The following is a 14904-nucleotide window of genomic DNA, read 5'->3' as shown; positions in this document are numbered from 1 at the left end:
TAATACAACATCTGTGATGCAAATTTTCATCATCTCCATTTTACAGGCAAGGAAGCTAAGGCCGTTGGACCAGCAACGTCAGCATTATTTAGGAGCTTATTAGAAATGCAGCACCTTGGGCCCTACTTCAAAACTACCAAAGCAGAATCTGTACAGAACCACTTTTTTTTTTTAATCACCTGAAATTCTGCAGGCCTTTCTGATGTCAGTGCTTTTATTGGCCTGTGAGCTGAATCTGTGGTTAGTCTGGATGATACAGTCATACATTTCAAGGCCAAAAGGCCATTCAAAAGTCGAGATGATTTCAGCCCCATAACATGAACTAATGTTTCTAGAGTATTTTGTCATACACTTTGCTCGGTGAGTATTTGTGCAGTCAATTAATGAAAAAAACCCTTCCCCAACGTTGGTACCTCACTTGAAAAAAGCTGGGCGGCTCAAAGAGAGCTCTTTCTGGGGTCAGCGAGAGTTCCCAGTCAGGGCTTCCAGGACACCTCCCAGGGCAGAGGGAGGCCCAGGACTGAAATCACAGCCACCCATCCCTCTCCAGTGACCCTTGACTTGAGACCCACGAGGCCACTCCTCACGTCTTTCTATGATGTCTCTCCCCTTTACAGCTAGTGGTCAACGTGAGAGGACACTTTCTGCTGTGCTAGAGAACACTTTGGGGGTTCCCAGGTGGTGCTAGTAGGAAAGAATCCACCTGCCAATGCAGGGGACATGGGTTTGATCCCTGGGTCAGGAAGATCCCCCTGAAGAAGGAAATAGCAACCCACTCCAGGATTCTTGCCTGGAAAATCCCATGGACAGAGGAGCTTGATGGGCTACGATCCATGGGGTTGCAAAAGGTTAGACATGATTGCTGCTGCTGCTAAATCGCTTCAGTCATGTCCAACTCTGTGCGACCCCATAGACGGCAGCCTACCAGGCTCCCCCATCCCTGGGATTCTCCAGGCAAGAACACTGGAGTGGGTTGCCATTTCCTTCTCCAGTGCATGAAAGTGAAAAGTGAAAGTGAAGTCGCTCAGTTGTGTCCGACTCTTAGCGACCCCATGGATTGCAGCCCACCAGGCTCCTCGGTCCATGGGATTTTCCAGGCAAGAGTACTGGAGTGGGGTGCCAGTGCCTTCTCTGTAGACGTGACTAAACACAGAACAATTTTAGACCTTAGAACAACTTTTCAAATATTTTTGACTGTGACCCACAATGAGAATACATTTTATGAACCATGAAAGATACCAACTGATATATAATTGCAACAAAAGTTTCACAACATAACAGTTGGCCTTACTACAGATACACTGATTATTCACATTCCAATAAACATGTGTCAGACTGCACTTATCTCACAATCTGCCAATGGATGAGGTGGGCGTTTTGAAAGCAGGTGCCCAGCCATCCACAGGAGCGATGGAATTCAGAGACTCCATCTCAGGGACCCAGTGGTAAGGAAGGCTGATGCTCCTTGTGACCCCTGGAAACACACCTCTGTCACAGGAAAGTGTGATGCAGATCCTTCTTTTCTAGAATCCGAACAAGAAAGCTCAAAGGAGAGCTCTTTGCTTCTAAACTTTATACCATAAATAAAACATAAATAAACACATAAAAGCATTATACTATAAATAATGTATCAATTCTTAGCCATGATTTTCCACAGGGAAGAAGCCACTTCTGAGTGCCCCAGAGAGGAACTCCCATGAGAAGAAAGACTGTGTGGTTGCAGCTCCAGCACGTGTCCACTTACTGCCACCAGACAAACGAGTGGCGGAGGCACAGGGCTGCGCCGAGAGCACAGGGAGTCCCCCAATCAGTGTCCCCAGCAACAGCTTCTCAGAGCCTCCGATGTGCTCTTTTGTGTTGTGTAACTCTTGGGAAGGTGGGTACAGCATGCAGTGTTTTTCTGTCATAACTGACCACAGAATCCTTTCTTGAAATGCTCTCTTAAAACCTGCGGAACACAGTTTAGAGACCGCTGCCCCCAGTGACCAGTATGCCTCTTCCACTAGTTGCAAGAAACACAGTGTAGATGGGAGGCTTCCTCGCTGCTGTATGAGGGCAGGGCCAGGGTGTTAGGACGCTTCAAGCAGACTTGAAGGCATCACGTATATAGCTAATCACATGAAAAAGGACCTGGTCAGCATGTGGAGCAGACCCTTGTTTATGGAGTCACCATTTGTAGCTCACAGCTGAGCTAGTTGTATCCTGCCTACCTCCAGGGGCCACCATTCATAAGACCCTGGCAGTGGCTGAGGCCCTTTGGAGTTCCCAGAGGCAGCAGCAGCCGTCTAAAAACAGGTTTATGTTTCAAACTGTAAAAAACAACGTTACACAGTTGTTGGCCAGAATATCCAGTACAGTCTCTCTCACCCTGACTGCATCTACTGTTGTTGCTCAGTCACCCAGTCGAGTCCGACTCTTTGCGACCCCATGGACTGCAGCCCACCAGGCTCCCCTGTCCTTCACTGTCTCCTGGAGCTTGCTCAAACTCCTGCCCATTGAGCCTGTGATGCCATCCATCTCATCCTCTGTCGCCCCCTATCTTTCCCTTGACTCGTGTTTTTCTGTAAGTGTAGCTTCTCAGGGTGGAAGTGGGTAAGGCTCTTAAGAGATCAGACTCAGGCCTGAGACTTGAATCCATCACTACTTCTCCCACCAAGCCAAGGCGAATAAGGCATATTAAAGCTCTTATCAATGTGATCAGCAGTCTCTTTGTAGAAGCCAAGTCCTGCTGCAGCTCCCTGCCCTCAGGCTTCAGTGACTAGGTTCTGAACAGAGGATACTGTGCCTAAAGTAAATGATTTTCTCCAAGCCTGAGAGAGGTGAGACCCCTGGTCACTTGACTCTACCCAGAATTCCTTTCACTTGTTTCTAAACATTTTTTGCTGCCATATGTAAACATTAAGTAATTTCTTGAATCAAACTCTCATTATCCTGGATTCCTTGTAGATGCACCATCACATTTATCTAAAGCATAAAACGAAAACAACACATAACGTATATCTAAAACAAAATACACCTCTGACCTCACAGGTGACAGTTTTTATGGCAGCATCTGTCTGGATTACTTGTTAACTGGAAAATGAGTGTCATATCCCAAGAACAGGAGAGTGAGGACTTAGAAAACCTCCCCAGAGCACATTTTGTGATGTGGGATTTTAGGAGGATGAAATGAACTTCCCCAAGGAGGTACATGAAAGGAAGGCCAGAGAGATTGGTACAGATACATCTCATACCTTTGTTTACAAAAAAAAAAATTCATGCTAAGTTGCTGACAAACTTGCAAAACATCAACCACTCTTTCTTGTTGTTTAATTGCTAAGTTGTGTCCGACTCTTTGCAACCCCATGGACTGCAGAACGCCAGGCTTTCCTGTCCTTTACCATCTCCTGGAGCTTGCTCAAACTCATGTCCATTGAGTCAGTGATGCCATCCAACCATCTCATCCTCTGTGGCCCCTGTCTCCTTCTTTCCCCAATCTTTCCCAGCATCAGGGTCTTTAACAGTGAGTCGGCTCTTCCCATCAGGTGGCCAGAGTATTGGAGTGTCAGCTTCAACATCAGTCTTTCCAATGAGTATTTAGGGTTGATTTCCTTATATTGCAAAATGTCAACTACTCTTTCCAGTTCTCCCTAACAGTATCCGTTACCCCCTCCCGATTCTTTCCTCCCTACAGACATGTTTTCCCTTAAGTCCCAGAGCCATGGGACAGGGCGCCAGTGCTGGTTGCTGACTTCTGCATGTTGGCACTGTTTTCCGTGCAGCCAGCCCTGTCTCCGGCGGGGTTCCCTTCGGCCTCCCTGCTTCTGCAGAAACCTCTCTGTCTGGACCGTCTGGCCAGCAGCAGTTTCCAGGCCGCTGCTCTATACTTCTTTGAAATGAGGTTGTAGACGATGGGGTTGATGGAGGCGCTCAGATAGAAAAGTTGCAGAGCAACGATGTTAAAGTACTGAGAGAAGTGCATCATCTGGGAATCCTCGGTATTTATGTAAATGATTCTGCCAACGTGGAAAGGCAACCAGCAAACTATAAACGCCAGAACCACCACCACTGCAAAACAAAACACAGGCACCAGAATTAGCTAAAGCATCCGAAAACAAGAGTTCCCACTGAAGCAATAATTAACAGCAGAATAAATAAAACTCTTGCCTAGCCAGATCCCCACCCCAGAAAAACTACCGGGTTACAGGCAGCATCGATGTTTGGTTTGAAATTGAATATTTGAGAACCACCACCACCAACTGAACATTCGGCTCATACATGCCCTAGCAAGGACGGACATAAACTAGAGAGAGTGATTTCTACTAACAAGTAGAAATCGTTTCTTTCCACAAACCTATTTCAGAAACATGTTCTCTGTTTTCCGTTGAAAAGAATTATGCAACGTCTGTCCGATCTTTATTTATTTTTTGATATGGGCACTATTCACTTTAGTCCTCAGGATAACGTAACATTTAGTGAAGAAACTTTATCCTAACGTGAGGTATCCCGTCTTCTCCAGGGTTCTGTGAGTAATTCCACATTTGCGGCATCTAACGGACACAGGCAGTGGGCTTAAGAGCCTGCAATCATTCATCTTGGATCAGTCTAGCTCTCTGCTCACAGAGGCTTTGGAAAATAATAGTTATTTACCAGACCCGGCTATCCCACCGTTAGGGGGGCTCCCTGGGTGACACAGAGCTCCTAGAAGACGGGAGATGGTTTTCTACGGAGACTGGGGAGACAAGCTGGGGTCGAACCACAAAAGGAAGCGTGGCCAGAAGGGGTGCTGAGCGCTGGGAGATCCGGGAAGGGGCACCGCGCGGTCGGGGTGTTTGGAACAGAGGCGGCGCCACTTACGCAGGACGCGGACCGTCTGCCGGTGGCCCTTCTCCCGGCCGGAGGTGGCCGGGCCTCGCAGCTGCCCGCGGCTCCTCCACAGCTCGCGCCCGATGAGCCCGTAGAGGACGCTGAGGCATAGGAAGGGCAGGAAGAAGTAGGCGGTGGTGACCCACAGCATGACGCGCAGCGCACCCAGCTGCGCCGGGCTCGGCCGGCACTCCCGGCTGAACAGCGCGGCGGCAGCTGCTTCGGGCCCCGACGGCGGGGACCGCGGGGAAGCCTGAGAGGACCCCAGGAAGGGCGGCGGCAGCGGCGGCAAGGGGGAGGGCCGCGCGGTGCCGTTTAGGTCCCGGAGCGCGTCGTGGCCGGCGTCCTGCTCGACGCCCACCAGAAAGAAGAAGGGCCCGGCGGAGAGCAGCGCCACGGCCCAGAGCGCGGCGATGAGCGCGCGGACGCGGCGCCGGGTGACCAGGACGCGCGCCCGGAGCGGACGGCAGACGGCCAGGTAGCGCTCCACGGCGAGCGCCGTCATGTGCGGCAGCGTGGCGTAGGTGCAGCCCTCGCCCACATAGAGTGAGAGGCGGCAGAGGAGCTGCCCGAACACCCAGGGCCGCGAGCGCCACAGGCGGTACAGGTCGAAGGGGAGCCCGAGCAGGATGAGCAGGTCGGACACGGCCATGCTGCCCAGGTATAAGTTGGTGGTGGTCCGCATGTCCCGGTAGCGCCCGATCAGCAGCACCGTCACCACGTTGCCGCTCACCCCGACGGCGAACAGCCCCAGGCACACGGCGGTCACGGGCACCAGCGCCCCCAGGGGGAAGGGCGAGCAGCGGCGCTCGTCGCACGGCAGCAGCGCGGCCCACGGCGGCTCCCCGGCGCCCCGCGAAGCGTGGCTGCGGTTCCCGGGGCTGCCCATGGGCGCGGCGCGCGGGGCGGACGCACGGACGCTCGCGGGGTCCCCGGGGCAGGGCCGGGTGCCTAGCGCCTGGCCCCGCAGCGAAAGCGCTTCCTTCGGCGGCCGGCGCGCGCAATGCGCGTGGCGCGCCCGCCGCCCGCACGGCTCGAGCCCCGCTGCAGCGCGCGCCGGAACGCGATTCCGCGGTGTCCGCTTTGAGGGCTGCAGAGCAGGTGGCGCGCAGTCCCCGCCCCCGGCCGCCGCCCTGCCCGCCCCGGCCCGGCAGGCGCTCCCGCTCCCCGGCCCTTCCTGTTCCAGGCGCTTCCCTCCCCAACTGAGCGCGGGAGGCGGCCGCCCCGGACGACGCCTGCCCCGACGCGGGAAAGAGATTTCTGAGCCCCCAACCATGTAGGTTACTGCACCCAGCGGAGTGCGGGCGCTTTTTTGGGGTTGGGTTCTGAGAGGGACCTTCTGAGGGACCTCGGCTGGTGGCTGCGTCTTGACGGCTCGGGAGGGAGTCGCAGGACCAATAGCGGGAGAGGAGCTTAGACCAGAATCTAGAGCCCCTCCTGGGTTCTGGTGGTGGCTCGACAGCCGAGTCATCTCAGATCAGCCCCAGCCTGAGGGGGCAACAGCCAGTTCTCCTCTTCTGTAAATTTTCAAATGGTGATGGAGTTGACCAAGTAATCTGAACTATCTCTTATGACTGAAATCTATGGACATGACCATGTCTACTCATTTTAAGGGGCTTCCCTGGTGGCTCAGACGGTTAAGAATCCGCCTGCAATGCGGGACTTCTGGGTTCGATCCCTGGGTTTGAAAGATCCCCTGCAGAAGGGAATGGCAACCCACTCCAGTATTCTTGCCTGGGGAATTCCATGGACAGAGGAGCCTGGCGGGCTGCAGTCTATGGGGTTGCAGAGTCGGACCCCACTGAGCGACAGTCACACAGGAAGAACTAATATCCTGGGGGAAAGACTGAAAACTGAGTCATGAGTCCATTCATTGTGGTCTTGATGACAGAAGCTGACGCTGAGAGCTCAGGATGTGTCCGGTGCTGTGCTTTCCGTTTAATTTTCGAGTCATTGGAACTGAGTTCTTTGTGGATGGACACCGTCTAGCGATTTTTCCATCCTTCCAACCGTGGTTTAAATCCTCAATTTCTTTTTCCCGAGTTCCCTTCCTCTTCCTGGAACTGAAAGCAGGCTTTGCTCTAGCCTGGCTTCCCCTGCTCCGCTCAGTCCTCCGGAGGAGGGGTACCGGTCACCGCCCTCATCATCACTGTCCCCGTCGTCCTAAAACCTATCTTTAAATCTCACCTCCTCACACTGTGCCCTCTCCAGCCCCTCCCCCCTCATTCCCCCTCATTCTTAAGAATTTTGATGTCTGACCTTCATTTTCTCAAGAGCTCCTGATAATAATAAAATTCACACCCCTACACAATTCCTCTGCCTCTCCTTTCTATCCGTGGTCTTGTCCTCCACCCAGCCTCAGGCAGTGGCCCCTGTGAAACACATCCTTTACGCCTTATTGTTCCCAGGGGCTTGCCTTCATCTCAGTTTCAGCCACCCGATTCTAACCTCCACCCCCTGTCTGTCTAGCTCACTTTCTCTGATACCTCCTGCAGCTCTTCAACTGCAGGAGTTCAGTGGGACCTGCATTCAGCCTCTGCCCCACCCTGTCCCTCACGAGCCCCAGGTCCACACTTCCCGACTATAACGAATTTAAACTCCAAGAGCAATACTAATGGCTTCCAGGAAAACACTCTCAATGCCTGTGCTCTTTTTTTCTGATCTCCTTGGCCAGAGTAACCCTGGTGAAGCTGAACCCTCTGCTTACTTTGTGCAGTCTTCCAAGTACCTTGAGTAGAGTTGCATCTCTTGAAATTCACAGCCTTTAGCTGGGGGCTTAGTTTTCTCCCACCATCCTCATCCTTATCCTATTTCATTTGCTTTTCCCACCCTCCAGACCACTCTGTACATCCTCCTCTCTCCATGATCCTCAAGACTTCCTTCCCATCCTCACACTCAGGTGGTGACCTTGTACTTTAATTCCTGGGAAGAATAGAAACAGCTGGAATAGAACTACATGCTCCCATCACCACAGACACCATCCCCCCAATCTCCAGACAGATGAATGAGTGGATGTTGTTGTTCAGTCACCCAGCCTGCCTCTTTGAGACCCCATGGACTGCAGCACTCCAGGCCTCCCTGTCCCTCACTATCTCCCAAAGTTTGCCCAAGTTCACTTCCATTGCATTGGTGATGCCATCCAGCCGTCTCATGCTCTGACACCCTCTTCTTCTGCCCTCTATCTTTCCCAGTATCAGGGACTTTTCCAATGAGTCAGCTGTTCACATCAGGTGACCAAAATACTTGAGCTTCAGCTTTAGCATCAGTCCTTCCAATGAGTATTCAGGATTGATTTCCCTTAAGACTGACTGGTTTGATCTCCTTGCTGTCCAAGGGACTCTCAGGAGTCTTCTCCAACATTACAGTTTGAAGGCATCAATTCTTTGACACTCCGCCTTCTTTATGGTTCAGCTCTCACAACAGTATGTGACCACTGGGAAGACCATAGCCTTGACTGTGTGGACCTTTGTTGGCAGAGTAATGTCTCTGCTTTTCGATACACACACCCCCTTCCACTCCCTGGACAGATGAATGAGTGGATGGTACTTGTACCTGAACTCAACTCTGCCACTCGGCACTTCATTCACCTCCTCAAAATCTTAGAAATCACTCTGGAAGTTCTCTCTCACACGCATCATCAGATTTTCCTCCCTTTTCTGGATCGTTTTCATGTTTTCAGCAAAACTCAAAAGAGTGTCTGCATCCACCGTCTCCCCTTTACCTCCCTTCCCCCTCCCTCTCTGCCTAAGCAGCGGAAATGTAATTTCTCCATTTCTAGTTGATCTGAACTCTCCCTTACTCCCTCGGGTAGCAAGAAACAATTATCTAGCCTGCGTAAAGCATTGTCCAGTTGAATGAATTAGACAGCTCCTCTCAGCAGTGCTCAGCCCTCTTCTCTCTGATAGCTTCCTCCTTTTGACCCGTCTTTCCCTAAGAGGGCCCAGGTGGGCGGGAAGCGAAGGTCAGGTGGCTTAACGGGCCTTAGGAAACCAGGGAGGGAGGGGGGTGCCTAGCTTTGTGTTGGTTCCTAGGGGGCTGGCATTTGCTGGACTCCAACTCGTCCAGGGGTCCTCATCCCCCTTGGTCACCAGGCGCTCTGCTGACCTGAAGGCAGAGGTCTGTGGCTCATGAACCTGTGGTCTTTTTCTTTGACTCCCGCGATGCCCCCAGGAGCACTCAGGTAGCAGCTGGTAGGTACCAGCTGTCGGCTGTCACAGGCTACAGCCCCCCCAAGTCTCTGTCCTTGGGTCCTTTCTGCTCCTTGGCCTGGTGGTCTGCCCACGTCTGCTGAAAGGCTCCCTCACCCATCTCCGCCACATGACAACTCTGAGAAAGAGCCAGTGGGGCTCAGAGCATGTCTGCACATCAGGCTCACAAAAGCCAACTCTCCATCTCGTCTGTACTGCACAGCTCCGTTCAGACCCTCCCCTGCGCTGCTGTATTTTCTCTGTGGAGCTTATGACCAACTGACCTGCTACTAAATCTACTTAGCTGTTTGTTATCTGGCCCCCTCCATCTCCCGACATCACATGCTCCGGAAGACAGGATTTCATCTTTCCCTAGTGCCTGGTACCAAGTGAGAATTCAATAAATATTTTTTAATCTCAGAGCATGAATAAGCCTTTCCAGAATAGGGCACCACTATTTTCTTTACCATTCCCAGCAGTTGAGAACCGTACTCTGATTACAGGGGCTGTTCAGCAAGCACTCCTTGATAATCTAGTTGGAGATAGAATACTGATATGGAGAATTAGATTCATGGACAGGTTTTTATTATGTTTTAGTATGACTTGGCCTCTGGGGAAGATCTGAACCCTATTATGATGGCTTGGCCTTCCATGTTTTAGGAAGAAATGGGACCAGATATCTGAAGAATGACTAAACCCTCTTTCTACTTTGTATTTCTGAGCCATCCACCAGCTCATGAGGTTGTATTTCATTGGAGGAGAGGGAGAATTTTCAGTAGTCCAGGTGTGTGGCTACCCTCCTCCTCTACCAAATGTGAAGTATCTACCTTCACATTTGCTGCTTGTGTGGGGCAAAACCGAGCCTAGGTCTGACCCCTGCTTCCCTGGAAGCTGGTGTCCTTAATAGGCATTTTGCCCCTGGCTGGAAGCCTCATAGGCTGGAATGTACTGGAAAAAAAAAAAAAGCTAACTTTGTGCTATGTGTGAGGCGCATTTTCAAGTACCTGCATATGGTAACTCATTGAGTCTTTAACCACAGCCTTTTGAGCGGGTGCTTTCAGTATGTCCATTTTACAGATGAGGAGACCAAGGCACAGAGAAGCTGCCTTAGGTCACGCAGCCGGTGAGCGTCTGCTTCCCAAGGCTGAAGGCACGACCTCTGAGCCAGGGTCTCTCACTTGGTAGGCCATAGCACAACCAGTCTTAGGAATGGTTCCTGTGATCAGCTTCTGCTCGGAAAGTATCTTTTAGTTCGTATTCTATAAACCAGATTTTTGTGGACAAATGGAAACAGAAGGTTTTTTTTTTTCAGTTGAAGTATAGTTGATTTGGGGTCTTCCCTGGTGGTTCAGCAGTAAAAAAAATCTGCCTGCAATGCAGGAGACTTGGGTTCGTTCTCTGGATGGGGACAATCCCCTGGAGAAGGAAATGGCAACCCACTTCAGCATTCTTGCCTGGGAAATCCCATGGACAGAGGAGCCTGGCGGGGTATAGAGCAGGGGGTCACAAGAGTGGAACATGACTCGGCGACTAAACCACCACCATAGCTGATCTACCAGGCTGCGTTAGTTTCTCATTTACAGTGCCATCCCCCGTGCTCCTGGAGCCCTTGTAGGGTTGAGTCATCACTGAGCAGGCTCCTGCCACTCACCTGCACCTCACTTGGGAGCTGCCCTCGGGCTGCAGCCTCTCCCATCTGCACAGGTTTCTGGAGACTGGGCCACAGCAACCCAGCCTGGTCCGCAGGCAGAGTGAGGGCTCGGCGTGGAGGTTCTCCACCCAGCTGCAACAGAGTAGAACCTTTGTATTTTGCTGCTGCTGCTGCTAAGTCGCTTCAGTCGAGTGCGACTCTGTGCGACCCCATAGATTCTCCAGGCAAGAACACTGGAGTGGATTGCCATTTCCTTCTCCAGTGTGTGAAAGTGAAAAGTGAAAGTGAAGTTGCTCAGTCGTGTCCGACTCATAGCGACCCCATGGGCTGCAGCCTACCAGGCTCCTCCGTCCATGGGATTTTCTAGCCAAGAGTACTGGAGTGGCTTGCCATTGCCTTCTCCATTTGTAGTCTATTACAGGTTAATCACTAAAGAGATGTTGCCTAGAAACGTAAATGGCCCACCTCTAAGGAGCCCTGCCTCCCAGGTAATGAGCATTAAGCTAAAACACCTTTGGGTAGCTGAACCACCCTGACCAGGCCCACCTGTGAATGACTGAAGGGAGGAAGAAATGAACACATCCCCTTTGGAGGCTCACCTGGAACTGGACGTGTTTGTCTTTACTTCCTACACTTTTAGCTAAAGAGAAGCCTGAATTCTGACTCGGGCAAGATGGCTCCCCGGCTTCTTGGTCAGCTGGTTTTCTGAATAAAGTTGCTCGATTGATTTGGTCCGTCGTGTGGCGAGCAGTACCAGCTTGGACTTGATAACAAATTTTGGTGCAGTCAGCCAGGAGCCTTGCTACTCATGGCTAGCTGGTCCCCTTTGGGGAATTTTCAGGTAAGGCCCTAGCAACTGCTAGGATCACTTGTCTTGAAAATCTTCCCCTCAAAATGCCCCAGAATTGCTCTGGCTGCCCCAGTGCTTGGCAGCTGGGGCAGGGAGTCAGCATTTGGAGGCCGACCGGCTCCATATGGTAGGGTGAGTTGCTCTGGTGTGTACAGCCAAAAAATTTCTTTCCTCTGCGTTTGGGGCCTTTCTCCAGAATAAGCCAGTTTGTTTGTATGTGAGTGGGGAACCCTGTTGAAGAAAGGGAAGCTGTTGGCCTTTTACCTGCTTTGTGAGCCCGTTCATTTGTTTCTTGGGGTGCTAGTGTTCGTACGTGCCGTTTGTGCTTTTTTTTTTTTTTAAAGTTACTCACCTTTTAATTGAAGGATAATAGCTTTACAGAATGCTTTGTTTGTCTTGAATTTCTGTCTTTCAAAACGGAGAATGTTTCAACTATCCCTGAAGAAAGTCCTCTGAGGTGCATTTTGGATCTGATTACAGCTGTGAACCCATGAGTGAGAGGAAGATATTTTATTGAAACAACGTGTGGCCACAGTGCCTCTTAGGATCTCCAGGAGGGGTTGAGGCAGGGTTATCTGGGGACCCTGGGCACCTTGTACTGCTATCCTTCTGTTGATTAGGTCATTTAGGGTATCCTACGTCACTGGCACAATATGTAAAGCCTCCAAGACCAAAATTGAGGGTTTATTTAGATTTTCTGATTGTCCTTTGGGTTTTTAAAAAAATTTTGCTAGATACTGTTTCCCCATTTATAGCCAGCCCGCTTTTGTGATATTTAAATTTTTTTTACTGATGTCAAGTGGAGGTAAGGAACAGGAAAAAAAAAGCAAAGAGAAAACAAAGTCTTTTTTTGTCCAAGAGTGGGATATTCCCGGGAAGAAGAGAAATCTTCCACTTGGTTCCTAAAATTACCGAAAGCTACAAATAGAAATAGATGTGTCTTTCCCAAAATATTAGTAAGGGGTTTTGCCGTCTAGACAGATAGGATTTATTCTGACAGAAACCCAGTTTGAATCCACTCTCTTTTGTAACTGATGGGTTATACAATGTTATACCTGATTCATGACTGAAATTTTGGAATGGGAACTGTGTTTGTTTGTACATGTTACAGATGTCTGGCATTGCCAGAATTAATTTGTAAAAGAATTTAATTGACCTAAAGGAATTTAGGCTTCCCTGGTAGCTCAGCTGGTAAAGAATCCACTTGCAATGTGAGAGACCTTAATTCGATTCCTGGGTCAGAAAGATCCCCTGGAGAAGGGACAGGCTACCCACCCCAGTATTCTTGGACTTCCCTGATGGCTCAGATGGTAAAGAATTTGCCTGCAATGTGGGAGACCTGGGTTTGATCCCTTCATTGGTGAAGATCCCCTGGAGAAGGGAATGGTTACCCACTCCAGTATTCTGGCCTGGAGAATCCCCATGGACAGAGGAGCCTGGTGAGCTGGTCGCAAAGAGTCAGACGTGACTGGGTGACTTTCATTTTCAAAGGAATTTAAGTGCTTAAATAAATACTCAAATGCTTTTTTTAAAAACACTGGCCAGAAGGAATTTCAGGTTCATGTGACCTAGGAAATATTCAGTATTGAATTAATGTCTGGTATTAAAGTTAGCTTAAGCTTGTTGGTTTGATTAATACAGACATGTTTTAGGTCATCAACATCAAATATAATACTTTTTATTGTGCCTAGGTTTGCTAGAAATCAAATACTGTAAGACCTTATTATTCCTATTACAGCAAGAAAAATAATAATATGACAAAGCTTTTAAGTAAATAAAATAGAGATAAATGAGGTAAGAGTAAGAGGTAAACACTACAGAAATAGCTGGGGCTTCCCTGGTGGCTCAGACGGTAAAGCGTCTGCCTGCAGTGCAGGAGACCCGGGTTTGATCCCTGGGTCGGGAAGATCCCCTGGAGAAGGAAATGGCAATCCACTCCAGCACTCTTGCCTGGAAAATCCCATGGACGGAGGAGCCTGATAGGCTACAGTCCATGGGGTCGCAAAGAATCGGACATGACTGAGCGGCTTCACTTTCACTTTCTTTCCCTGGCAGCTCAGCTGTGAATCAGCCTGCCAATGCAGGAGACATAGGTTTGATCCCTGGGTTGGGAAGATCCACTGGAGAAAGAACTGGTAAACCACTCCAGTATTCTTGCCTGGGAAACCCCATAGACAGAGGAGCGTGGAGGGACTATAGTCCATAGGGTCACAAGAGTCAGACATGACTTAGCGACTAAACAACAAATAGGAATAATTATGTTTTGGGAATGTCTATCTAAAATAGTTTCTCCAGATTTATGTAACTTGAAATTCAACAAAGTTAAATGAAGAGGATCCATTGAATATCTGGGTCATTTCAAATGGGATAAAATATTAGGACATTATTTGCTGGGCATGTCTCAGTTTACCTACCTTTGCCTTCTCGGGAGAGGAAGACTAAAGCTCAAGTGTGTGACAGTTTCCAATTACTCGCTTCTTGGTTTTTCACTAGAGGTGAAGGTTTTAAGGTTCAGAATTGCAAGGTAACATTTCAGCATGCAAAGATATAGGACATGTGTTTTCAGCAAAGCAGGTATGAGGAATGAAAATGCATTTTGCTAAAGCAAAAAAGGTGGTTTTGTCTTAGAGATGACTGTTTCTTTTTAATAACGTAAGTTTATTTTTAAAATTTTGGCTACACTGGGCCTTCATTGTAGCATGTGGGCGTCTCTTGTTACAGAGTGTGGGTTTAGTTGCCTTGTGGCACTGACCAGGGATCGAACCTACCTCCCTTGCATTTGAAGGTGGATTCTTAACCACTGGACCACAGGAAAGTCCTGAGCTGATTGTGTCTGAATGGAAAAGAAAGTGAGGGATAGATTAATGCAGATACAGAAATTGTAGAAGGTTCTTAGAGCAGGAACACTGAAAGAGTATTGTGCATGGTCAGAACTGGCTAAGATAACATTGAACTGAGTTAAGAAAATGAATTTTAAAATTAATGTACAAAACCTGAATTTCGTTCTCTAAAGGGGACAAGATTTTCTTAAGGTATTGAACTGCTTTTGATAATTGTGCATTTCCTTCAGTGTTCTGTATTTGTCATTGAGATACTTTTTTATCACTGGTTGAAACTTTTGATATTTCTGACAAACTGCCCAAAGATCAAATTCTAAATGAAGTTCATGTGACCTTAAGCTAAGTTTGAGGCTTTCCAAAGGGTCCCTGGAATATCTGAAGTTATTGTCTCCATCTCAGAGGAATATCAAGCTAATTAGGCTTTTTTGGTATGTTAAACTACATAAGAAGCATTGTCAAATAAATGGTGATGAAATAAATTGTATCATAGAACTTCTTAGATTGTATGTATGGGTAAATGTTAATATACAC

At 49.2% G+C, this 14904-nt stretch overlaps 1 protein-coding gene across 1 annotated transcript; it reads right to left on the bottom strand.

Moving 5' to 3' along the window:
• Positions 1-3685: 3685 nt before the first annotated feature.
• On the bottom strand, positions 3686-5734 carry MLNR (motilin receptor). The gene is made up of 2 exons (XM_052650345.1): positions 4837-5734; positions 3686-4047 (listed from the first exon to the last, which is right to left on the bottom strand). Exons 1-2 carry the CDS (start codon positions 5732-5734, stop codon positions 3686-3688), a joined length of 1260 nt encoding a protein of 419 aa, XP_052506305.1.
• Positions 5735-14904: the final 9170 nt, after the last annotated feature.

The sequence above is a fragment of the Budorcas taxicolor genome, chromosome 12 (assembly GCF_023091745.1).
Source record: "Budorcas taxicolor isolate Tak-1 chromosome 12, Takin1.1, whole genome shotgun sequence".
Taxonomy (NCBI): Eukaryota; Metazoa; Chordata; class Mammalia; order Artiodactyla; family Bovidae; genus Budorcas; species Budorcas taxicolor.
This window is presented reverse-complemented; position numbering and strand designations above follow the sequence as displayed.

Bases quoted from the DNA above. Each gene is read 5' to 3' on its own strand.
- MLNR (XM_052650345.1), bottom strand. From the start codon at position 5,734: ATGGGCAGCCCCGGGAACCGCAGCCACGCTTCGCGGGGCGCCGGGGAG. The intron at 4,048-4,836 runs GTAAGTGGCGCC...TTTGTTTTGCAG, and splicing joins GCAGACGGTCCGCGTCCTGC to TGGTGGTGGTTCTGGCGTTT.